At 34.7% G+C, this 26,379-nt stretch overlaps 1 protein-coding gene across 3 annotated transcripts in view; it reads right to left on the bottom strand.

Moving 5' to 3' along the window:
• The window catches only part of LOC129725026 (UDP-N-acetylglucosamine--peptide N-acetylglucosaminyltransferase 110 kDa subunit), a 47,073-nt gene that overhangs the window by 8,395 nt on the left and 12,299 nt on the right, over positions 1-26,379 (bottom strand). The window contains exons 1-6 of one of the 3 annotated variants that reach the window (XM_055680401.1): positions 22,528-22,751; positions 22,200-22,446; positions 20,510-20,720; positions 19,915-20,098; positions 19,782-19,850; positions 6,705-6,901 (exon numbers count right to left, since the gene is read on the bottom strand). In XM_055680401.1, the coding sequence (XP_055536376.1) occupies positions 6,705-6,901; positions 19,782-19,850; positions 19,915-20,098; positions 20,510-20,720; positions 22,200-22,383 (845 nt within the window). In that variant the 5' untranslated portion in view covers positions 22,384-22,446; positions 22,528-22,751. Of the gene's footprint in view, positions 1-6,704; positions 6,902-19,781; positions 19,851-19,914; positions 20,099-20,509; positions 20,721-22,199; positions 22,447-22,527; positions 22,752-26,379 lie in introns of those variants that run through there. The other 2 variants (XM_055680402.1, XM_055680400.1) reach the window with 2 other exon arrangements.

The raw sequence follows: 26,379 nt of genomic DNA, 5'->3' as shown, positions 1-26,379 counted from the left end.
TCAAATACTATGTACTGTAAATTTAGAATATCAACCGATTGAAAATCGTTATTGTTGGTGCAAAGGCGATTAAGCATGATGATTATTTCTTAAAGAACGTAAAGTCTAAAAATTTTGGACTGTTTTTTATTTCTAGCTGAAAAATAATTGATTTTTGAGCATGATCATGCAATTTCATTTATTTCAGAGATGATTTCATTAAAATGCCACTTAGTTCACACAAAAAAAAAATCCTAAGTTTTATTTAACCGTTATGTACTCGGAAATTTTAACACACGTAAGTACTCGGCAGGGTACCCGTGTACCCACCAAAATGAAATGCGTCTTACTTCTTTAATTCTTGACCGATTTTCAATCTTGACCCGTCAAAAGATTGGAAAATTTGTCTATTTTTAGTATACGGGACCTAAAGAGCCATTGGTCCCCATATGGTTCCTGCAAATCCGGATCTCCGGGGCCAGGTTCAAGATCCGAGGCAAGTTTGAACAATTGGCAATAAAACCAAACAATATTGGTATCGGAATCCATGAAATCACTCCAGAAGTTGACTTTTATAAATTCTGAGTCCATTTGCCGAGTTATCCTTGAAATGACCACTCTGGAGCAGATTCCCGTGGGGCCCTATATGGCCACCAACATGAGTGGATAGAAACGCTAGCAATATGCATATCAAAATTCTTAAAATCACTCCAGGAATCGATTTACATCTATTTAGAGTCCAACTGATGAGTTGTCCTCGAAATGGTCGTACCGGAGCGGATTCCCGTGGGGCCCTATATGGCCACTAGGGTGCCAATCATCGCATGGAAAAAAGTGACCAGAAAATTTCAAAAAAAAAAACCCTATACAAAATGTTCACCTGCTCGAAAAAACACCCTGTGCAAAATTTGAGCTCAATCGGACTTAAAATGGGGTGGCGCAAAGCGATTGAAGTTTGGCTTTTTTGAAAACCGAAAAATAATTTTTTTTTATGCCAAATGACTTAAAAACGCATGAAACGTCGAGAATTGGTGTCATCTGAAAAATTTTTTTTTTGCAAAAATTTACTCTCTGGGACTTGGTCGTTTTTTCAATTGTGGAAGGCGGAGTCCAAAATGTTCAGAATTTATCTTTTGAAATTGATCACTGATCTCTCGAAATAGCTGGTATAATGATATACACTATAACTAGCATCGAATACATTATGTTTCATTAGAGTGGTTTATTTATTCGACATATGGTGGTTCATAATATTGTGTAAAAATGAGTGTAAAATGGAAAAAACCACTTTTCACTGAATACCAAAAGAAAAATTCCTGAAAATATAATATTTGTTATATCATTGTCGTTAGGGTGGCAATGTTGAATTGGAAAAATTATAAGTAAAATGGCAACATATTACAAAACAAATTTACAAAATGTATCAAACTACTCTGTGCAAAAAAAATTATCTCAACCAAAATTAAGATTGTGTCTCGTGGAAAATGTTGAATGCCTTCATGTCATTAGCAAAATCACACACGGGAGGTACATGGAATTTTAGTATTTGAAAAATGTTTTCGATTCCAAGTGTCTTAAACTTTTAAATGAAACGGTGGAAACTGATGGAATATGTTATATTACTTTGTTTGAAAAATCTACTCTCTAAGACACTTGCACTCGTCTTTCGAATGTTGTACCAGACAATTTATTCGTTTTATTTACCACAATAATGTCCTTTGCCAACACTTGATTGAACACACAGTGCTCTGGCTTATATAATCGGACAAAAGACTGTATCGATGTTATTCAGTGATAATGAGAGTATAGGGATATCAATCAGATAGGCAACACAATTGACTCGTTCTTTCTGGGTTTGCGTTGTTTTGACAGTTCGACCATACATTTTCTGTCAAGTTTACATCATCAGAACGTGAACGTGCCGGTGTGCGGTGTGACATCTTCTTGGTTTTCAAAAAAATATACACTCTAAAAACAAATTACTAATTTAAAAAAAAGTAGAAGAAAGTTATAAATAAGTTATAAATTAACTATCGAAAAGAGCCCATTTAAAAAAACTGATCTTTTTTTATAAAAACTACGAAAGTTTTCCTAAATAACGAAACCGGCCATGGAGAAATCAGAAAAAAAAGTTATATATTTTAATTTTTTTTTCACAGGGTACATTTTTTTGAGAAACGAAGTCATTATTTACAACTTTGCCAGATGCACTATGCCAATCAAATAAACCGTTTTGACTGTAGAAATATTCTTGATTCCTCATAGAGTGCTCTATTGGAAATTAAAAATATGTCTACAGTCGAACGGCATAGTGTCTTCGGCAAAGTTGTAGATAATATTTTGTCCTTCCAAAAAAAATATGCCTTTTAAAAAAAATAATTGAAAATATTTTTTTTTCAAAAAATATTTTTTTTCAAAAAATGGTAACTTATTTTTCTTGATCGGACTGGTTGCATTGTTTTGGTAATCTTTCGTAGGTTTTATTAAAAAAATCAAGTTTTTAAAGAATGAGCCCTTTTGAATAATTAATTTTTAATTTTTCTTCTAACTTTTGAACGAATAATTTTTTGAGTGTAATTTTTTTGGTAAGACCGAATTATTATCTACAACTTTGTCGAAGACGTCACACAAATCAAACGAACCGAAGTGCTTTTTTTATTTTATTTCATTTTTCACAATATTATGAACCACCCTATGCCGAATAAATGAACCACCCTAATGAAACATAATGTATTCGATGCTAGTTATAGTGTATATCATTATACAAGCTATTTCGAGAGACTAGTAATCAATTTCAAAAGATAAATTCTAAACATTTTGAACTCTGCCTTCCACAATTGAAAAAACTAGTCCTAGAGAGCAATTTTTGCAAAAAAAAATTTTTTTCAGATGACACCAATTCTCGACCTTTCATGCGTTTTTAAGTCATTTGGCATCAAAAAAAAAAATTCGAAAACCGAAATTTCACGTACCCCCCCCCCCCCCCTTGGGTGATTTTTCGGTTTTCAAAAAAGCCAAAATTCAATCGCTTTGCGCCACCCCATTTTAAGTCCGATTGAGCTGAAATTTTGCACAGGGTGTTTTTTCGAGCAGGTGAACATTTTGTATAGGGTTTTTTTTTTTTGAAATTCGAGATGACCATTTGCCTGGCACCCTAATGGCCACCAACATGACTGGATAGAAACCCTAGCAATATGTATATCAAAATTCCTGAAATCACTCCAGGAATCTTTATTGAGTTCATCTGTCAACTTGTCTCCAGAAGGCTACTTCAAAAACTTATTCGGAGCTTTTCCAGTTCAGAATGTAAATCGATTCCTGGAGTGATTTCAAGAATTTTGATATGCATATTGCTAGGGTTTCTATCCACTCATGTTGGTGGCCATATAGGGCCCCACGGGAATCTGCTCCGGTACGACCATTTCGAGGACAACTCACCTTTCGAGGATTCCTGGGGTGATTTTAAGAATTTTGATACCAATGTTGTTCGGTTTTATTGACAATTGTACTAATTTATCTCACCGGAACATGCTCCCGTAGATCCGGATTTACAGGAACCAGATGTGGTACAGGTTCATGTCGATCCCAGATTCTGAAATAAGACAGATTTTCCAATCTTTTGATAGGCCAAGATCGAAAATCGGTCAAGAAATGAAAAAGCAAGAAGCATTTCATTTTGTGGGTACCCGGGTACCCTGCCGAGTACTTACGTGGTAAAAAGTTTCGAAGCCCCCCCCCCTTTGACCCCCCTTGTTTCTACAAACAGACTAATGATGGAAAACGGTTTGTTTCCACTAGTTAGGAGCATTCCATAAGTTTCAGCTGTCCAAGTTGACGTTATCATTCTTTTTGAGGCAATAAAGCCTGAAAAGGTACTCGGGTACCCTGCCGAGTACATAACGGTTAAAAAGAAATTGGAAAATATGTTATCCAATTTAAAGAAAAAAATTGATTCGAAAAAATGTCTCTAAACGAAAACAATAATTTTTCTTTTGTTTTTGGTTCACTTTGGTAAGTTTCCATTTTTTTGCAGCCTGGCATAAAGTATTTTCATCATAGCATTATTCTATAATGAAATGACACCATAAATAAAAAAAAAGCCAGATTACAATGTTGTGTTATAAATTCAGTGTTTGAAAAATTATACTTTCATTTGATTGTACCCACACCAGTTGTACTGTTCCCTGATTTACCCCGAACGGCAGATAATTAGGAGAAAGGCAAAAAAATATAATGAAAAATATAAGACCGTTTCAGTGTGATATCTGCTAACTTTGGTATGAATTGGGGCGAAAGTTAAAACTCAATTGGAAGAAAATATTACTGAATAAAAAATCCATTAGTACATCCTGTACTCTGATATTGTACATACAGTGCTAATTGCATTGTGTGTACCGCATTTTGTACCGTTTGAGTCTGTCATGCAGTTGAGCATACAATGCAGTAGGAAGAGCACAATGCACTGCTTTTTTGTCTTATGAATGTTGGAAAGCATAAATCAGATTTGTACGCCATTTAAATGTTTTTCCATCATCACATCTAGCAGCAATATACAATAATAAAATAAACCGTCTTGCGGCAGAAAAATGTCTTTGAAAAACAAAATTTCAAAGAGAACATTTCAAGAGTTGTCAATTATATGTTGTTAACTTTGATAATTGTTTAGTGCCCAATGTCATTTATGATGAGTCGTGTTTTAGATCGTGCTCAGAAGATTGCACCCACTTGATCGCTTTAATATACTTTGGAATATAAACTCAATGCTACTGTAGGAAACTCTGTATTGCATGCATGCAAAAAAAAATTAAAAGTTATTCACTAAGCATCCCACATTTTGCAAATTGGAGTTGATTATCTTTCGGTTATTGCGTTTCTTATTCCGGTCGTATCACCATGCATTTCCCTACAGAAATGTTTTTCTCTGTTTCACGTTACGGTAGGGAGTGACGGTGAAATTGACAATTATTACGCGTTATTAATGGAGGGTGAGAAGCTCACCATAATTTCTTTGTCGTATTACGTAATGTTCAAAGGACCCCTTGTTAAGACCATTCTTAATTTCAATTTGTCGACTTCGACCATTTTTTATAATCTATCAATGTCACCCACCAACCTTTGTGTGTATAGCCCACACAAAGTGTCCAATCATTAAATTCTCGTTTCACGGTAGGGAGCATTTCCAGGAAAATACATTACTCGCTTTGTTCGCACTTGGATTTCAATAAACTGGCGCATGAAAATTCCATTAATATATTTTTCCCGCACGTACGGTAAAAGCACTACTTCGTTAGAGCACTAGAAAGTGGCTAATCCTTGTGAGTCTGCATGCGGTAGAAGGCTCGACAGCATCCTATGATTACGACATTACTACCCTTCTAAAAATAGAGCGCGCGGTTGTTTGGTTTTGGAGTGGGCACACGTTGGATGGTCTATCTCACAGATTTGAAACATACGCTTCCGAACGCGTTAACCACCAGTGCGATACTGTCGTTCAGCTGCTGGTTTACAAACCAGCAGGTATTCAAACGAGTACGTTGGAAGCAAAGGAAAACGAAAATTCCGAAAGAGTTTTCCAAGCCAATGGAGAGAGAATATTATGCTCATCCACCCATATGGTTGGGAATCTCAAGAGAACCGACATATTTTGCAGAAAAACTTTTGGGATTGTGATACTCTGTCATATCAGTGTTGCCATTGCCATTGAAATATTTGAAAAACTTGAAACACATTCAATTTTAAGAAAATATTTGAAGTTACATTTCTGTTAAACGAACCTTTGCACTAGTTATAGTTTAGTCACTAATTATCAACAAATTTTCCCCTAGAGTCACTTTTTTCGTAGGCCATGCGTAGCGCGTAAAATGTGTAAATTGAGAAATTCGTGTAAAGCACGTAAATTACGGAATTCGTATTAATGTTCAAATCCGCATACTTCAGGGTACATGATATAGTTAAATTTAATTATTTGAAAGTTATCAACCTTTCAAACGAGCTAGAGACTTGACCAAAAACTTTGAAAAATCTATATTGAGCGTCTTAGTAGTGTCTAGCGTTCTAGCAGATTCTAACGGAAACTTATAATTCTTTTTTCTGATTTCTTGACCGTAAAGTTAAAGTTTACCATTCTAATTATATTGCAATGTGCATTTTCACAAAGAGAAACAATTTACAATCAATAATAACATTGATCACAGCTTTTACTCTAAGTACAACTCTGAACGAAATCTTGTATGATTCTTTTCGACTTTAAAATTCAACATAATTTAGGTTGATAATCATTGGAATCTTTCATACTGGCTATTGCCAGCATTCTAAGCACAAATTACGTTCAGAATCCATGTTAACTAAATATTAACCTTTAATGCGCAATTGTTTCATTTGATGCCATGTACATAAATTGCTTTCATGAACTTAAACATTTAAATAGATGCATTTCTATTTTTTTCTATTATTTTTCTATTTTTTGATTCCAGTTGAAAACCCCCACAAATTTCAGGTGATTAAAAACAGTAATGCGTAAAATAGTTGAATAGTTAAATCCCACTGATTTTGAAGTATGTGCTAAAAATTCAATTTCGAGTATGCCGTTATGTGAGTATTACAATTTGTTGATTTTTTTTATAAAATACAATATGTGATATAATAATAATGGTTCCATTTTGAAACGAGACTTTGAACTTTTCATAAAGCAAAAGGCAGAAAACTTTACTGAAGAAATTACTCACCGATCGAAAATCCGAGCTTCCTTGAGCACGTTGCCCAGGTTGATATAGGCATCCAAAAAGTTTGGGTCCAGAGCGACTGCCTTCTCAAAATGATGAATTGCGAGCCATATCTCGCCTTGAGCGTTGAACACACATCCTAGATTACTCCACGCTACGGCAAAATCAGGTCGGGTTTCAATTGCCTTGAGATAGCATGCCTAGTTTGGTTTACAGTGTCGTTTTTTCCAGAGATTAAAAAAATGTTGCAATAATGTGGGAAAGGTGAAGAAGAAAAAGGAAAACATAAAAATATGTATTAGTAAAATTGAACTGACTGTAGTGGGCATTACGAAATGAAGTCAAATGAATAAATGAAACAATAAGTTCGAATTAGCCATTAGAAAGCTTTAATGGCAAAGTCAAATAATCAATCATAATTATCCAAACGTGTTATAAATCAGTCACAGTTCGATTTTTTACCCTATTTATTTTATTTTTGAGAGAGAGGAGAAAAACAAATCAACCAGTGGGCATGCATAGTTGCATTAGCTTGCAAGTACATGTCCTACGATTCAAACCAACATTTTAATTTTCATAATCCTCGATAACTTTCGACAACGGAACTGTGTATACTGAAAACGAGTCAACTTGTATGTAAATTTCTTTCACAGTATCAGTGTGCTCCATCATCTTGTTGAATCCAGCTAAAGTAAAATAACACAACCCACGCGCGAAATCTTGTACCAAAAAATCAGCGGATGGATTTGGTCCAATGTTATCTAAAGAGATGTACGACGAAAGTAAAAGCAAAAATTCACAAAAAGTATGCAATAGAAATGAAAGTGCGACGATGTTTGAAAGTCGTGGGGGCTGCGAGCGGGGTTGTTCTGCGGCCTTCTTGGAAAATGTTGCGAAGGATGAGTTTATTTGACAAGGTTTTTCACTGCCCGATTCATCTTTCCAACTTGACACTACTTTAACTTCGTTACATAATCTTGCTTAATCTTTCAAATTATAATAGTACATTTGTTAACAGAAATGAATAACAAACGCCACAAAGGATAAACTTGGGAGATTTATCATGAATAATCACGGTTAAGTGACAAATGTTGAACAGCCGACGGATACGCGCTAATCAAGCAAAATTTGAAAAAAAAAAATCGGCACAGCTGAAAGTTTATGAAAATATCTAAAAGATGGTGAAACTGTAAATGAAATAGGTATCGCATCTATATAACTATTTAAAAAGAAGCAGTAAAAGTTATGCTTTGGATAATGGAAGACACAGGATGGCTTTTCTCCTTGCATGGCAGATTTCTTTGTGCAACTGAAAAAGCTGTTGAAAGAGAAAGGCATAAAATTATACAAGTTTCTGCTGATTGACTAAACGATCGAAACAATTCAAGGAAAGTGTTAGAAACAAATTGTAATTATGATTTTTAACGTAAATCTGTGCGCAAATATTTTGCATTAAATTGTAATTCTTATTTAGTTTGCAGTCGAATCTTTTCAAGTCGTTAAGAAAAGGCAGTGAAGCAGTCTCTTATTTTTTATTTCTCTATCACCATATTCCCAAAATGGTAATAAAAGTTTTTATTCTTTCGAAAATTTACTTTCCCCATTTCGGGAACGCTCCTTCGAAAGGGGCTCTTTCTTAGGTCATTCAAGAATCAATCTTCTATAAAATTATGAAGTGACATCTCTATCGAAACTAAACAACTGTACAAAATTCAATCATCACTGATCATCAGGGATTGTCAAATTGAAAAAAAAAAAATAATAGTGTTCTTTCGCATAAAATAGCGTTGAAATCAATTCGTATCGTTTTGAAAAATACGGCGTTGCATGATTATCCATAGTCACTGCTGTAATATTCCAACGGCAGTTGGGAAGGGATTTTTGCATCAAATAACAATTGTAGACCAAAAGTGAATCCTAAGCACAGAAAATCGTGGTAGGGTGTTTCAATTCTTACCGTTATTATACAGAAAAAATACGCAGTCAAAACGGTAAATGACAGTTGGTTTGTATCACCATCTTACACCTCTGCTAAGCCAAATTGCCAAACCATCGGTGGACTCATTTTGCAGTTACGCCTTTTCAAAATTTTAAGCGTGTATTTTTTATACAAGGTATGAGGGCATATTTTTCATCTAAATAAATAAAAACCTCCAATAACACTTTTGAAACGAACGAAAATCAAAGTAAGTATTGATTACATAGGTACAGCAGTGAGTGTAGTTGATAGGGGTGAGCAATAGAACAGGCAGCAGGGGGATATGATACGATTATAGATTTTGGAAAAGTACCACCGTTCCAGTAGTTTAATTGGATAAAACACCATACCGGAGACAAGGAGATTGCGGGTTCAAGTTCAGTCTTGATGCGGTATATTTTTTCAAGCCTTGGTTGTAAATATATAAATTAGTCCAAAAAAAATTATGAACTGCGCCAACCAGATGAAATCATCACTGGGGATCTCTACGGACGTCAATTGATGCATTTTGAACGATCATTTAAAGAAAAACGTCTGCGCTTTGAGGATTGACACGATTAAAAGATTTCTTTCTACTTCAAAACCAGACGAAAAAGTCGTGAAAATATCTTTAGAAACGCTGATTTGGGAAGTTCTGTCCACGCCCACTATATTTATTGGACATTATTCCATCTGATTTTCATTTGTTTAGGTCCATGGACCATGGCTTGTCAATTCTACAACTTTGAAAATACTAAAAATTGTATTGATTTTGATTCATTTTTGAAATCTAACGATAAAGAATTTATTTGAAGTGGTAACTGACTTTTACCCAAAAAACTCTTGCTATGCAAATTTTGTAATAAAAAGTTACGTTTTTGGTAGCAAAAAATTGGCAAATACTATAAAAGTAACATACTATCCTGACCAACAGTTTTAAAAACTGGGATATGTATAGTTATGTGTTATGACTATGTTAAGCGCTAATTTATTCACTTAATCTTTTTCAACGGTGATTAAACCAATTGGGAGGAAAGCTGTTTAGCCGAAATGTTGCAGAGTCCGCCTTGTCAAGCGGATGGTCGGGAGTTCGAATCTTAGTAGAATCAGGCCATCTGATGTCAAAAACGACTGAAGCAGATAAACCTCAAATAATCCTCAGGCTCCCCTACCATTTAGTTTTTCTCTCTTTATTACCTCATCCATTCTCTATTACCTTTGTGTGATTACCTCTTAAGTTTCACTTATAAATAAAACTAGTCAAAAGGACGCTCAACAAAACTTCTCGAGGCTCGGTATAAGTAGAGCAGTAAGCGTGTAAAAGGAAGGGTAAAATCATATTACACACAGGCAAGGATAAAATAATGATTAGCATGCCACTTCTCAATGGCGGTATTGTTAATAATAGAAGTGCGGGATACAGCAGATACAGTAGACATATCTCACAATTGATAATCAATTCTGGTCGCAGTTGGCAAGTCCATACAGGAAAAAAGACGACTTGAATGTTGTTGTAATATTTTGCTTAGCAAATGATCTTTGTTGAAAAATTTTTTATCGGAAATAAACAATAACACTGGTCGACAAAATAGAAAAAATGTGCATTCCAAAAGCTCAAGCCGGAAAAAATGAAAGATTATGAATTTTGACGCCCTTAGCCGTTACCAAAACGCGTCAACTTACGTGAGTGTCGTAAAAAATTGCTCAGAAAACTCATTCAAATCTCTGAATAAACGGTAATGGCTAGGGACACCAACATTTACAGGAATGGTTGAATAGTTATGATTTTTCTTTTTTTCCGGTTTTAACTTTTGGAGTGCACCTGTGTTAACCAGTGTAATCGATTCTGGTCGCAGTAAGCAAGTTCATACAGGAAAAAAACGACTTGAATATTTTTGTAATATTTTGCTAAGCAAATGACCATGGTTGAAAAATTTTTGATCGAAAAAAACAATAATAAAGAATAAATTATTATATATCATTACATATTCGAAGGTAATTGACCAATTCAGATTATTAACCTAAACTAAATGATAACAGAATAATACTTATCATTTAAATTATACTGGATTATTATGCACAACGCTCTTAAAGTGTAAGTCACTATAATTAAAAAAATAATAATATGTACAGCGTTATTTCCCTACAATTAGATGCAAGCTTCTGAAATTTATTAAAGTTAATAAGATGATTGTTCGTGATGAAAAGCTTTGAGAGGAAGATATGAATTTACCGATTTTGTGAATTAGGGCAAGTTTTCCTTTTAGAATGATCCTCAACATACAGTGCGTGCTTGATGCAAGTTTTCCTTTTAGAATGATCCTCAACATACAGTGCGTGCTTGATGCAAGTTTTACATGTTTCAACCCCTTTTTTAATTACAAGTTTTTTGCGAAGAAATTACTATGTAGTACTAGAGCCTATAAAAAGGTTGTTTTTAACATTTTTATATCAGCAGTTTTGGAATTAGACGAAAAGCAAAAGGTATAAGGGTATCTTCCAAGCGTAGCTCTTAACGCCCTCGTCAATCACGCTAGTGACCTGCGTTCGAACTACAAGGCCGAGATGGATGTCTATGTTCAATCCCAGCTAATACCGATAGATCATGTTTTGTGTCACCCGAGAAAGTAAAGACGGTAACTCGGGCCCTCGGTCTCTTAAAAACTTAAACCGCAATACATTAATGGAATACATCAACAAAACCGGAATGGATTGGCTGCGCATTCATATCTGTGCATTACACAGTGCAACAATTTTTTCGCCTTGGCTTCTATATATGAATTTTTGATGAAGTTTGAAGCGAAAATAAATTCCACCGAGTTTGAACATATTTCAACTTAAGGGGCAACAATGGCGCCATTTTAAATTTTTTAGAAATCGGAAATTTTCGATGTTTTTGCGACGCCATTTTGTTTTGAGACCAAATATCGAAATTCTAAGAGTTTGTCCACATATTAGCATCTTCTTTCCCATCTTTAAAAAAACAAAGCAAATCTTAAATCAGATAAAAACTGAGCTCAAAACGGTGATTCTACGAAACCGGTTTTGGCATGGTTTCAGTATAATTCACAAAGCAAAATAATATCGAGTATGTCTGAGCATTAATGATAATGCGCTAATATCTAAAAGTGGTAGTCAAATTATGTCTTATATTGAGCAAAAAAAGTCTCAGAAATCGATAAAATGTCAGTAACATATCAATTTTGCCCCGATTCCCCTACAATATTTAAATAGGTTCTTCTCGACGTCAATTAACTTATTTGAAATCTGTTTAATGTTTTAACATCGTTAAAATATCCTAATCTTTCAATTCTTTTCAATTTATTCTAATTCATTTCAATTTATTCTAATTTAATACCAATACAAACCAACTTTGAAATTTTTTCACATTTTTTTTTGGAAAATACACAACTATGAAAACTTAGCAAAGCAACCAGTAGGAAATAATTCCTTCGCGAAATGTGGCATTCCATTCTGTTGAACGCCGTTCCACTATACAGGTTTTTATTAAGGGGTCTATTTGTAAGTTAATCATTTTACAATAAATAATGAATTAATTATTTTATGTACTCAGTAACAAATGGGAATTTCTCAACACTATTAAAGATGTGTGAATGGATGATTTCTTTTTTGCTCTCGCAATTAAGGTTTATCATTCATAGGGATTCGAACCTAATTGCAAAAAAAGGAAATAGTCTTACAACTGCTAATATAAAAAGTCTAAATTTTTTTTATTATGCTGAGCCAGGTTCAGATGTTTTTATGGGCTAAAGGTGTCATTTGTGCTAATAGTATTTTTTTTTTTTGAATCAAGACTAATTTTTGGAAAGGGACTATGCAAAATGGTATTAAGGATTAATATTTTTACACACTTAAATTTTTTTGCCGGGTCCCGGTAATTTATTGCCGAGAACGGCACCACTGAGTGCTCGGTTGAAAAAAAAATGACAGCTGTCACATTTTTTCGTGAATCTCGGTTCAACCTAACTGAAATCTCGAATTTCAGTTTGGTGAACCGAGGTCTACGGAAAAATGTAACAGCTGTCATTATTTTTTTAACCGAGCACTCAGTGGTGCCGTTCTCGGAAATAAATTACCGAGACCCGGCAATAAATTTTAAGTGTGTAGAACCAGAAGGGCTAATTTGATCGGTGTGATATCTTCGCTGAAGTTCCAGATAACCATTTCATCTTTTCAAAAAACAAAAATAAACATACATCGTAAAAAAATTGAGAAAAGAGTTAAGTCACAAAAAATTAAAAATCCTCAAAGGGCTTTTTAAAATGAAAACTAGAAAAAGATACTCGAACAATTAAGCAATGGACAAAACGGGACTTTGTTCTTGTTAAAGTTATGGTTCAAACCCAGTGGTTTTATAGCAATCAAGATATGTACCAGAACGAATGTTTGAAGAATATTCGAATTAAGGAAAAGGAAAGCCTTGGTGCGACATTCCGATTCGGAACTCGACCTTCTGTTTATTATACACAGGCTTCACAGCCACCTGGACAATTGCGGGGCTAGCGTTACAATCCAACTGACACTAACAGTCTCTCCCGAGCCGTGACTCGAACCAACGACGACTGGCTTGTTAGACCAGCATCGGGAATATGGCTTTATATGTTCGTCAATTATGCTTACCGGGAACAATTTGTCCACCGCTTGGTTGCCTAGATGGTTTATATAGTAGTTTTCATCAATCCACATTGCTAGACACCTAAGCCGAGGCTTCTTACTCTTCTTCAGTTCCTTCATTCACACGAAAAAAATACTTGGTGGAGGGGAGGGGTCTTTTATAGCGTTACGTAATGTTTATGTTACGTTTTGTCACATAGAGAAAGGGGATCGAAAAATTGGGTTTTTTGCGTTACGTAATTTATGGATATCCTATGAGTGCCCATTTTGGTTTGTTCAGAAGACATATCCTGGTGATTCGCGATAAAGCACAACTAAAAAAGTGTAAACAAATCGTTTCATTACACCACTGGCATTGAAAAGCAAAGCAAAGCCTTGGTGCTACATTCCGATTCAGAACACGACCTTCTGTTTATTATACACAGGCTTCGCAGCCAACTGTTAAGTGTACAGGACAATTGCGGGACTAGTAGCGCTACGATCCTATTGACACTAACAGTCTCTCCCGAACCGAGACTCGAACCTACGATGACTGGCTTGTTAGGCCAGCATCGTACCTCGAGACCAACTGGGAGGGTTATAAAACTGACAAAATTCATGACAAAAAAACCTTTCTTTTGTTATAATCGACAAATTAACTCCAATCAAGTTTTGAGTGAAGGGTGACAGAATAGTTTACCCAAAATAAAAGACACTTCGGAATTAGGCCCTTTTCACTTTCCCTTTTTAGAAGATTAAATATTTCGTAAACAGACGACAGTGAAGGGCGGATCAACATTGTTTCCAGAATACAGGCGCATGTAAACAGGCGAAACTGAAGGAAAAATGCAAACAAGGCGAAATAAAGGTGGGCGAATCTCGTTATCAGTGCTTTAAGGCTCATTTCAAAATTTTAACCCTTTTAAAACGCAGATTTTTAAAAATTCGTTTGTTTTTAAAATCAATTTATTTCAGTGTAGGATCTCAAATTCAATTTATTCACTATTTTCCAATGAAGGTTTAGATAACTCTCTATTGACAACTTTCAGCTATCTCTTGTCATTATTCAGATATACCGATTCAGAAAAAAATCGTCCTTTTTAAATGCTGGTAAGGGAACAACGGGCAACACGGACAGGGCGGGCAAGATGAACCGTTGCTCATTTCTATATATAACCCTTGACATTAACACAAATCATTTATACCAGTTACATACCAACAGGATTCCGGGAGTTTCGAGATATTATGTAGATCAAGACAATAGTTAGTTATTTGCGAAATAATCAAAATAAGCTCACCCTCAACAGCAAAGCAATGTGATGTAGTTTTTGTCGTGTCAAATTTAAGCTTCTGCTGCCGTAAAACATCGGAAAAATATAGTTTTCAATGACATTGGAATAGTTAAGCATATTTGAAACATGTGGGTTAAGATAGTTTAGTGAAAATATTATTTTTTTGGCAATCACATCGATCCAAAAAATTGTTTGCCTCTTGGGCAAGACGGTCAGTAGTTGTGTGGGCAAATAAGCAGTCTGAGAAAACGACGATAGCACCATTTATTATTATTTTTTTCAGCCTTCTTAGCATGCGAGATGAGACCTAAAGTTATTAACTCTAATTTGAAATGAAAATCATCATTAGAAACGTTGTTAAAACCTGTAAATATACTACATGTAAATGATGTGAATGATTTCATCGGCGCAGCGGACGGTAAGCTTTAAACTCGTGCTTTTTTGCGCAGCGCGTCGTCCCGTATAGAAAAGAAATTTGCTATAGTCTTTCATAGGGCCGTCTTAGCAGCACAGCCGGTCCGTTTCATATGCACGTTGTGAAATAGTGGTTTTTCGAGACTGTTTTTATGTTAGTGAAAATTAATATAAAATCACTCTTAAAGGAAAGTTTTGCATCATTTAATAAAAAGCACTAGTCAATGTCGAATATTATGAATATCGTTGGTTGAAATGTTGTGTTCTGAGCAGAATAATCAATGATTTCCTTAGGGTGACCGTCTTGCCCGTTGTTCCCCTACACCAACACATCGACAAAGTTTGATTGAACTCTGAAAGGCTGCCAACATCTGGTCGAGTTGATGCAAAATTGGTCATCTTTTACAGTTGAAAATGTAGCACTAGCTTCTGATTTCTAGTTCTAATAAAAATTTGCTTTTTGAACAATGTCTTTTCAAATTATCATGAAAAAACTGGCTACTAAAACTTGGAATGAAATGGATTTTTCATATCAACAACTTTAAATGCATGAAACGTTCAAAAACGCTCGAAAAACGTGCTTTGTGAAATATTACAAACATTGTTTATTTCTAAAAACGGTATCATATTTCGTATACTTCCAGTTGGTCTTGATATACGAAGTCGCTCTGTCGCGCAAGCCATCGGATCTCGACTGAAAAACTAATTGAGACCCGAACACTAACCTTTGCTTTGTCTATTTTTTTTTTTGACAAAACTATTTTTCAGTTTGAACTAGTGTCAGCATTTTCTAACCGTTTTGAACAACCTCTAACAAAAATGGATACGTTTTTAATTAATTTCAATATTAATAATAATTAATAATAATAATAATAATAATAATAATAAATAATAATAATAAAAATAATTAATAATATTAATAATAATTGAATAATAATTGAAATAATAATAATTGAACAACAAACATTTAAACGAAAAGATTAAGGAAATCAGTTCAGTAGTTTTACCGCAATTGTTAACACGGCAAAATCATTTTTTGAGAAACAGTCAAGTTTAGCTTATGCGGCCGTGACGAGGCGCGCTTCACTCCAACTTACTCCGTATTACTCAGATCTTTATGAAAATTTGTGAAAATGTTCTCAAGAAGTTGTACTTTAAGATAATGCAATTTTTTTTCGTTTTTTTGAAATCTAAACAGGTATACAACCCCTAAAGAAACCTAGAACGCAAAATAACATCTCTATTCTATAAGAACATCGGTGCAAAGTTTCAGCCAAATCAAAATAGACAGTAAAAAAATCTTAAAACTGCCACAGGTTACTTGGAATTGCTCAACGCGTTGTTACGTTGCATTCACATTTGCAAATAGCTTTAAAAACACACACGGAATTGGCAAAGAGAGGCCAACAAACTGTATATTTCAATCACAGATTATTTTACTCGTAAACCATCTAAACATAATTTGATTATGAAAAAAATGTTTCTTTATTCAAACCTTTTCAAGATAGGACTGTTATGCATTCATTCACAGGTACAAACTACAAAATAAATACATGACAGTCCTATACTGCCGCTTTTAACATAAAAGTCCTATGTCGAAAACTGAGCAGTCGAGAAAAACGCGATTGACACCCCCGGACCCCCACAATAGTTCACTTCCCATGACTAACGACACAAATAATTTCGTGACACTTAAAAAAAACTTAAATTCAAACAAAACTAACACAATCCTTCCATAACCTTTCTTTAACTTAGATTTTATATGACTTGTTCCTTTATTGAAGCTTTGAAAATTGAAAAGGGCCTGCGGGTCCCAACAAGCCTTAATGCGGCACTGTATAATAGGCAATTTCACGTTAAACTTTATTAAAAGAATTTCGAGAGGTTATATGCGAATGAAAACCTAGGACTGTTATGCTAATAATTGGGACGTAGTACATACAGAGAACAAAAAAAAATTGCTTTTTTATTGGCTATTCTTGAAGAGCATGCCAGAATGGACCCAATCTCGAAAAAAAAAAAGAAAACAAGAAACCACCCTAACTATACATAGGACTGTTATGTGAATAGCGGCAGTATAGTCATTTTATTTTGACCGATGAGTTGCACTTGAAGACTATTTGTAGGAAAGGTTGGCAACATTATTGTCTTATTAAGATGTAAAATCAATTTGATCGTTAAAAATGGAGCCGATTTACCAGTGTTACCATGAACCCATTTGACTTTTTCGAATCAACGTCTTGTATACACCGGATGAACATTAGAAAATTAGTTTTCAGAAAGAATTGGTTTACCTTTACTTTTGAAGACAATGGCAATGTAATAATAATCTTAAAAAAATAATAATGATTTGATTGCCTCATTCAGAAGTAAAAAAATAATAATGAAATACAACCAATATGGGACTGTTATGCATTTATTTACCATATGGGACACTTCAGTTGTGATGTTTTTTCTGAAAGTTTTCAAATAAAGTATGTCCAAATTTCAATCTTTCAGATGAAATAAGATGTAAAAAAGCTACTTTTGTGCTGAAATTCAAAACTGATAAAAATCCACATGTGACTGTTATGCTTTTATGGGCAGAAAGCCTTTATACTTTCTAATAGCCTGCTGTGTAAAAATCTCATATTGTTCAAATCTATTATTAGAATGCAACCAAAAATATGTTTTTAGAAAAAAAAAATCATTGGATATTTTCTGCTGGACATCTGAAAAAAAAAACCTTTTGAAAATTTTGATCTTTCGTGCAATCCTACCGTGATTTCCTCAAATGCTAAATAAAAAATGATTTGCTGTTGATCATTTTTTTGGCGACTGCAGAGCAAAATTGTCCTTAAAATAATGTTTGAAAACATAACACAAAAACAGATTTGAATAATATCAGCAGAAACATGTATAAGCCAAGCTTTTGTAACTTGACCAATAATTTGATATATCCAACTTTTAGTTTCCAAAATTATTTAGCCAAGATACATAAACTTTAAATTAATGTTACTAGATAAGATTTGAGCACCCAGCCATGATAGCTTTTTTAATTATTGAATTTGAATTTTCGAATATGAAATGTAATATTAATTTTCGAATATGAAATGTTGACGCTAACTTTCGAGCGCTTTAAAGTCATGGTTAAGTGCCCAAATGCATGCTTTTCTTATGTCTACATTGAAATATGCCATACAGGATCCTGTTCGCCAGCTGTTGCTTCTCGTACCGCTGCACACCGCTTACTGTACTGTAAGAGAATATTGGAGTTCTAAATCTAATGATATTTTCATAAAAATCAAGCTGTTTCTGAGAAAATGTTTAATCTCAACAAGAACGACAGTTGACAACAACCATTTGAAAAGTTTTCACTACTGAATGAACAGTTTCAGAATGATTGTGGTCAACTCAGTATGTTGTTCCAGTAATCGACTGAATAACCGAACCAAAGGATATGCAACCAGATTCGAACATTGATCGTACAACAAAACTGTAATGTACTTTAGAGCAATTTAAAGTTTTTGAGAAACGACTAACACAAGAGATTAAACGTCATAATATATCAGTGATAGTTGAAGGTTTCATTGCGTGAAACATTCATCTATTTAATGCACTCAAGGTGTTTTTTGCTGTTTCTAAAATATTTCGTATCGAAAATATGTTACCACAATTGATTTTTACAAGGTAAGTAGAATCGTAAAATACTATAATGATGCCGGAATCCTGCTCACATCTTAAGTAGCATCGACGAATGAAATTAGATGAATCAACACAGCAAAGCTAACGGAGTGATACAACACAACATGGCTGCCGTTGGCTAGTGATTGGACAGTCCAAATATGTTATAGAATGAAAAACTAAAATAAATGTCGATCTCACTGAAAGAGGTATGGTAAACTGATATCAATCGTTTTATAGGATAGTACTTTTCGTTTGAATTTATCGGATAACCTTCAGAATTAAAAATTCTTTCAGCAAGATCGACACATCTCTTTGTGGAATCTTATACATAATAGATATTTGCCAATATCTACCGAACATGCTACTTTACCTGTCGCCATATAACAGCTCCAGTTTAGTCTTAACTTAGTCATATAATTTTTTAAATGCATCTGCTAACTGTAGCCATCCAGAGGACTCGATGCTTGGAAGTGCAGCTGGAAAAATCCGCTTGTCTTGCAGGTATAGAGGAGATAGATACTCCCATCATGTTAGGCTGTAATCAAATTAGCTTTTGGTTGCTGTGGTAAACACTGAAATCATTTAGGCGAAATTACGATCAGTGACGTTTTGTGCTTAGCAAAGCTTTCAACATAGATGTTTTCAGAGAAACAAAATTTTAATGATTAGTGAATGAACTCAAAGCAGGTTTTTGTGTGACAAACAAAATAAAAATATGTTCAAAAACATTCAGTCGCTCACATTCACCCATTATTTTTGTTTAATAGAAAATACTAAAACGTTTCGTGTGGCTATGACTTCGTCTCGAAATCTACCGTTACAATCTGTCCTAAAATAACGTGAAAACAGTAATTGCTTGTCACAAACCTACCTCGTTACTCGGCTTTATGTAAAACTGCATCGCTTGACGATAATCATGCCGCATTGGTGACTAAAATCTATTAACATACAAAATATTGTTTACATAGAGACGAACTCAGCCAAACGATCCGTTCAAATCGATTTTCATACTCATTAAATATGGTATTTAACAATAATAATTAAAACGCATACACATTATCCACACACAACTAGGAAACATCAAAGGTAGATTAATGACAAACTGTTTCTATTTTCAAAGTCTGGCATCCAACTTACCTTGGCCTCATCTAGTCTTCCTAACGCTTTCAGTAGGTTTCCCAAATCACTTCTGACGCAGTACAAATCCTAAATAAGTAATTGAAATTAATTAATATGCCCAAGCGGTAAATTTTTGCATATTTCATTATACCGGATTGTACTGCAGAGCAGTTACATAGGCCTGAACTGCCTGTTCCATGTCGCGAGCAGCTACTAGTGCTGCAGCCAGGTTGATGTAGCCATCGATGAAATCGGGCTTCAAACGTACAGCATGGCGATAGTTTTCTAAGGCTTCCTGCAGTTGACCGCGCTCCTTGTACACGTTTCCCAGGTTGCTGAAAGTTTAGAAGCAAAGTAGAAGTAATTAGATAAAAAGAAATAAAAGTAACGAGCAATAGCAGAAATAACTATAAGCAAATTTTTTTAGCTAGATGGTAGAAAAAGTTACATAGGGAGTAATTTGTTTTAATAGAACAACCAGGGATGAAGTAAAAAAATATATTGTGATTTTAACAAACCATCTTTTACAAGAATAGCCTGCTATTTTACAATAATTTCGCTATCTAAGCCCTGATAATTGATTGCAATCGAATTGTGGGACTTTGTTACATGAGTTACATGAATATATATGAAATCATTATTACACGGTGAGTAATAAAAACTCAATTATACTTCCTGTTGTTCGGTACATTTTTTTAGAATATCGAGGAAACTAAAGACAAAAGTCCCTATTTTGTTATTCATACCTGTATGCTTCAGCTAATAACGGGTTTTGTTTAATCGCCAATGTAGAAAATTGCGCAGATTTGTCCAGTCGGCGGCATTGAAAATGGATCGATGATAGTAGCAACAACACACCTGTGTTGTTACTTTCCTGGCGCCAAAGTTGCATACAATGACGCTCAGCATTCTCATAGTCGACTGCCTGATATTCACGATGGGCCAATTCTAACAGTCCTGTAAAAGAATATCAAATACAGTATTTTGACTTTTTCAACGGACCCCTTTAGTCATAATAAACTTCACTTATTGTTACAGGGGAAGGGGATTTTGAAATCTAATTTTTGAGCGTTACGTAATTTGTGTACGACGTTTTACTGGGCGTATTAACGTTTACAAACCAAAGCGTTGCATACTTTTTTTTTACTTGAATCTCATTTATTCGCAAAAATAATTAGGCGGAATTTATGTAACGCAAGAAAACAATTTTTGAAATAAATAAAATTTTCGTTTTGATACACGCCTTGGTCGCCAATAGGTAAGTACAACTCTTTTCTCTTTTTTATTTAAGGTTATATTATTGAAATTTATTGCCTATGATTTGATTGAAAAAAATCTATACAGATTAGTTTGCAGACAAAATCTATGAATTTTTGAAAATATCTGCTGAAATCTACGAAATTTTGAAAATATTTATATTTTGAAGCCTGGATTTTTTTTGCGGATCCCATTTAAAAGTATGGTTGGTATTGGTAATAAAATTAAATTTCACATTTTGTTGGAAATTCTCTTCATTTTTCCGCACCCGACCCCCAGACCTATTTGTTGCCGATTCCATTATTTAAACGATAAAAAAGAGTACGGCAAAATATTTCAAAGCAACGTTTGGTTCCGTTTAAGGATTCAAACTATTGATTCACAATTGTTGCAAATATATAATTTAAAACTAAAAAAACTGCAATTAGGTTTAGATTGTTTACAAATTTATTTGAAAGAATCCAAATAGTTCGACTGCTTCACTATTACGTCAATCGAAAATATGAATACAGTCATACCTCGATATAAGGCACCCTCGATATAACGTAACTTTTTTAAATATCCTAAAATTAAAGTACAACAATTATTTTTGGGGTGTATAATGTTCCGAATAAATGTTTATAATAATTTTTTAAACCAATGAGTACCGTAAAACATAACGAAAAAAATTGCCTTATATCGAGGTAGGACTGTACATGGAATACATACAATTTAAAATTTTTTTTCGGGACACATATATAATTTGCGACGAGATTAAAAAAAAATATAATATTCCTACAAATGAAAACAAAAATAAGAGTTAATCTTTAGCACTAGAAGCGATATTTTTTCCCTTCGTATACACACAACCACTAGAATAGAACCGATTGTAGTTTCTTGCTGCAGATTTCGATTGACAGAATACTGCTGCATTTCCTTTCATAACAAGAAACTCTCGAATAGAATTCTATTTATATATGCCACGTTACATGTAATAATGCTATGTCAGAGAAATTGTACACAGGTTATACATTTGAACAATTGAAGTTTGTTGAGCGCAATCGCGGCACGTATGTAATAACAGTAGGGGTTTGCCTTCTACAGTATTTGGAATCGATATGTTCTATCATGACTTTTTTGTAATCTTTCAAGCGCACATATTTTCTATTATAATGTGAATAGAATTATTGAATTACTCACCAACTGATGACAATTGCTGGGCCTGATCAAGCTTAACATTGTTCTGCACGACCTGCTGTTGTTGCTGCACTTGCACTTGCGATGGTTGTTGAATAATTACTGTTTGAGGCTGAGTCTGTACTTGAATCTGCTGCTGCTGTGGCGGAGGCTGAGCCGTTTGAGTCCCAGGAACTTGACCTTGCATTTTTCGTATAAGTTCGATTTTTCTACGCTTCCTTATTCCAGTATCACTAGCGTAATCGACTTGCTGTATTCAAATAAACAGCCAGGAAGAAAATGTAATGTAAAATCACGCGAATTAGCACAGAAAATAAGTTTTGATATTCACAATCGCGTGAAACCCACTGTGTGTAGACTCACTAACACTAGATATTGAAGAAACGACGGAACGAGGTACAATTTTATTTGGTTCTAAATTCGATAGACACAATTACTGGGCAAACATGGATAGATAGAAAAAAAGAAAGCCAGCCGCCATGTTATCGAGCAAATTGTCCTATAGCTGACCGTTCTCTGCTACCACTACTGTGTTTTTGCTTCGTATGCTGCACCGAAACAGAGATGCCAGATGTTCAATTCAAAACAAAATAAAAAATAGAACTCGCTAGGACAAAATCTGCACACATTTTACAAAAACCTACACAATAATGAAAAAACTTAGATTACAATTTGCACTTAATTTGAAAAATAAAAATTGCAAGCATTTGCATTTCAGTAGAGCATTGCACACGGGCTTCAAAAGTTCACCTTTAGCAAACAAATCTGCACATCTGGTGTCCCTGGTACGACTGAAACCGCGACTACGAAGTTGAAAGAGATTTTAAAGGCTGTTCGCACCTAGACGAACTCTCATATACAATTGGCCAAATGTGTTATGATCGTTATGATGTAGGGAAGAGGTAACCTGTATAATAGACAGGTTCCCTAGTGTGATGACAAAAGCAAAAATATTTCCTTCCTTCTTTTTCTCATGCAAAAACCAAACAAATATCAGCACCTTCGTAGTCGCAAATGATGTGCAGAGCAGAGCTGCCAGATTTTATGTTGAAAACTCTGTATGCACTCGTAAAAAATCGGGTGACATTGCGCATTTCGTTTCGAGTAACTCGAACAAAACTAAATGATCGCTGGTGGGCGTTATGTTTTGTTTTTCGTATTTTTTTCGATTTTGTGGGTTGGATTGGCCGAAGGACAAATGACCGAGTGCGTCGAAATTTATCATCAGACTTGCTGGCAGTGTTGCTGAACAACATGTTTCGTTGTTTTGATTTATGTTTTTTTTTGTGATATCACCTGTTATAATCTAAAATATTTTCAAGTGAACATTCAAAATAAAGTACAAAGCGTACAAATGCGGGTGTAGTAAGGGATCCGACTTGGAACATCTTTTATATCAATTACCAAAAGATCTAAAAGTGCCCAAGGAGTTAATACGGTTTTGCGTAAAGCATAAGAAAAGCATACCGCTGCTCAATGTCGGAAGTAAATAGTGTAGTATAAGCTTATTTCTACTTTTGAATCTGTTCTGGATTAAGTTGAGGCATATTGCTTGTGCGGAGAGTACAATTCAGATGGGTCAATGAATGAATCATAATCACTGATGGATGACATGTTTGATTTTAAGTCTATAAAAGATGCAGATTTTTCAGTAACCCTCAGACGGAAAAACTATCGCCTGCAGGAGGAATTGTGCATAATGCTGATAAAAAGCATTAAAAACATTCAAGTTTTTTTCCGAGTGAATGGCATCACTTACGAAAAATACAACAGGGATCATCGAGGTGGGTGAGTAGGAAGAGTAAGAAGTCAAATGCCTCCCCTAGGGCATCCTTAACAGTGCGGTACCATTTAAGTTGTTATGGCGGCTGTGTACAGCGCGGCTATTTTGCTCACTCACCCGTTTTCACACCGGTCGTTGCTATCGTTTCAGTTTGACGTTTCATCCCAGGGGGGATCTATCTGTCAAACATCGTGTAACCAGCATATTCGGCAACATGGTGTTTGTTTTGGTTTTTGTTCTTTTTGGTTATGAAATTGATCGATGTGAAATATTATAGAATTGGAACGTTTTTTTATCAAAACTCGAGAAACCGCGGAAAACTTTTATGAATGTGTTGTGTAGTGATTTTTTCCTCATTATCGTTCATAGTTACAAACGTCACGGACCAACAAACGTCATGGACCAGAGCTGATCTGCGATAACGCACACATATATGAAATTTGGCAGCAGTGAATCCCCTCTGTTTCATCCAGCATAAACCTTTAGCAGCGCTGTTATCGGGCTGCTAAATTTGAGAGCGCGATGCTTCCCGAAAGCTCGGCTACTATTTCTCTAGCGCGTTTAGCAGCGACCGGTACGGTGTGAAGTGATGATAGAGCGCTGCCAAACGGGGTATAGAAGCGCACCGTAAGGGATGCCCTTAGGGATAAACCATAAACTTTTTTCTACTTACACGATTTACAATAACTTTATTTTAATCTATAGAGTTCTCCAAGCGAAAACTCACGAACACTACGACACGGCCCGCTTCACACTGTATATTGAAATTTGTGAGAGTGTGATTCAAACTCGGTAGTTTTTTATTCTCTTTTTAGATGAGTTCTCACAGGTGACAAAAAATTCTTACAGCTAACAAAGAAAAATCGAATACATCGCACTAATACAAACGCGCCTGGAGAACTCTATATGTATTAGTTTTTCAAATATATTCCATTTAGAATAGTGCGGATTAGTTGAGGAGCGTTTCTCTTGGTCATAACTTTTTCAAGCTGTTGGCCCTGACCTAAGAGAAGAGTGGCCAAGATGATACCTCGGTTTGCTCCAGGTTTTTTGCTCTAAACGTGATTGGCTGATTTTGACAGCACGCGTGTGTGACAATATTCCAAAAGGGTTCAGCTTGCCGTGTTGCTAAACAGCTGGTGTTTGACCCAATCATTGAGTATAAGTAAATGTAAAATATTGTAGACACAATTTTGTTTTGGTTGAGACAAATGAAGGCAAAAAGAATTTGAATGAAGTGCCAATCGTTTGGTCGTAAATTTTTATCGATTTCCCAAGGATGCAGAACCTTATCGACAGTGGCTAAAAATATGCGTAAAATCTGAAAAAGATATTCCAAATTTGAAAATCTCTCGCAATAGTCGAATATGCAGTGAATGTATTTCTTTTTATTATTATGTTGTTCATTTAGTTGTTCATGGTAACGTGAAATCAAGCTTTTCTTCGTAAACAAGCAATTTTCCCCTTGATTTTGCAACAGGAGTTAAGTGTTTTGCCGAATATTTTTCATTGTGCTCTCTAGAAAAAGTCCGGAGAGGTGAGAAAAACAAGAAAAAAAAGTTTGGCAGTGGTAGTACGATGAAATAAATAAAGACGAAGTTTTGTTGTATTGTTTTATATAGTTTTTGTAATCTAATTTTCATTGTTGTGTTTTTTGTTAGATAAAAATAAAAATATCAAATAAATAAATTTTTCTGGTAGCACTGGATTTTGCGTAAGGCAGACGAAAATAATGTTCAACCGGGGATATGTTTCATAGACCTTTTTACGTACGAATGTATTAGTGCACCTAGTTGAGGAAAGTATTTACAAATCGCCTTTTTGTTTGCTATGCTATGTTTTTGGCAGCTGGACAAATATTCATTTGAATACTTATTATAAGTTCTCAACTCGTTTCTGAATGAATTTTTCATTCGTGATCATGAATCGGGGGAAGCTGCTTAACATTATCGACCAAAAATGGTAAAAAGTGATAAAAAGTCGGAGCAACGAGATGCGATGATTTACATTTTGGAGGAAACAAAAGCAACTTTGCATGAGTTTACACGTTCATTAGTGTGCGTAGGTGAAAAGTCACTTATCTCTATAGCAAAGAAGAAGAGAAAGAAGCCACTTGGCCACTCTTCTCTTAGGCCCTGACGACTCTGTTGATATTGGTTTGGTTTTTACTTGCGAAAGTGAAGAAGGGAAATATTTTTGCTTTTGTTTTCACACATAAATTGACAATTGCATATGAGAATTCGCGTAAGTGCGAACAGCCTTAAAAATCTTTTTTACTTGTGTCAGGGCCAATGTATACTGCCGTTCCAATCATAGTAGTCCCATGTTCTACACAAACCTTTAGCCTGTAGTACACTCTTTGTCTAATGGTCAAATATTTGACCTTCTGACATAATGGTC

The sequence above is a fragment of the Wyeomyia smithii genome, chromosome 2 (genome assembly GCF_029784165.1).
Source record: "Wyeomyia smithii strain HCP4-BCI-WySm-NY-G18 chromosome 2, ASM2978416v1, whole genome shotgun sequence".
NCBI lineage: Eukaryota > Metazoa > Arthropoda > Insecta > Diptera > Culicidae > Wyeomyia > Wyeomyia smithii.
The sequence above is the reverse complement of the archived record's forward strand: the minus strand, read 5'-3'. Positions and strand labels throughout refer to the sequence as shown.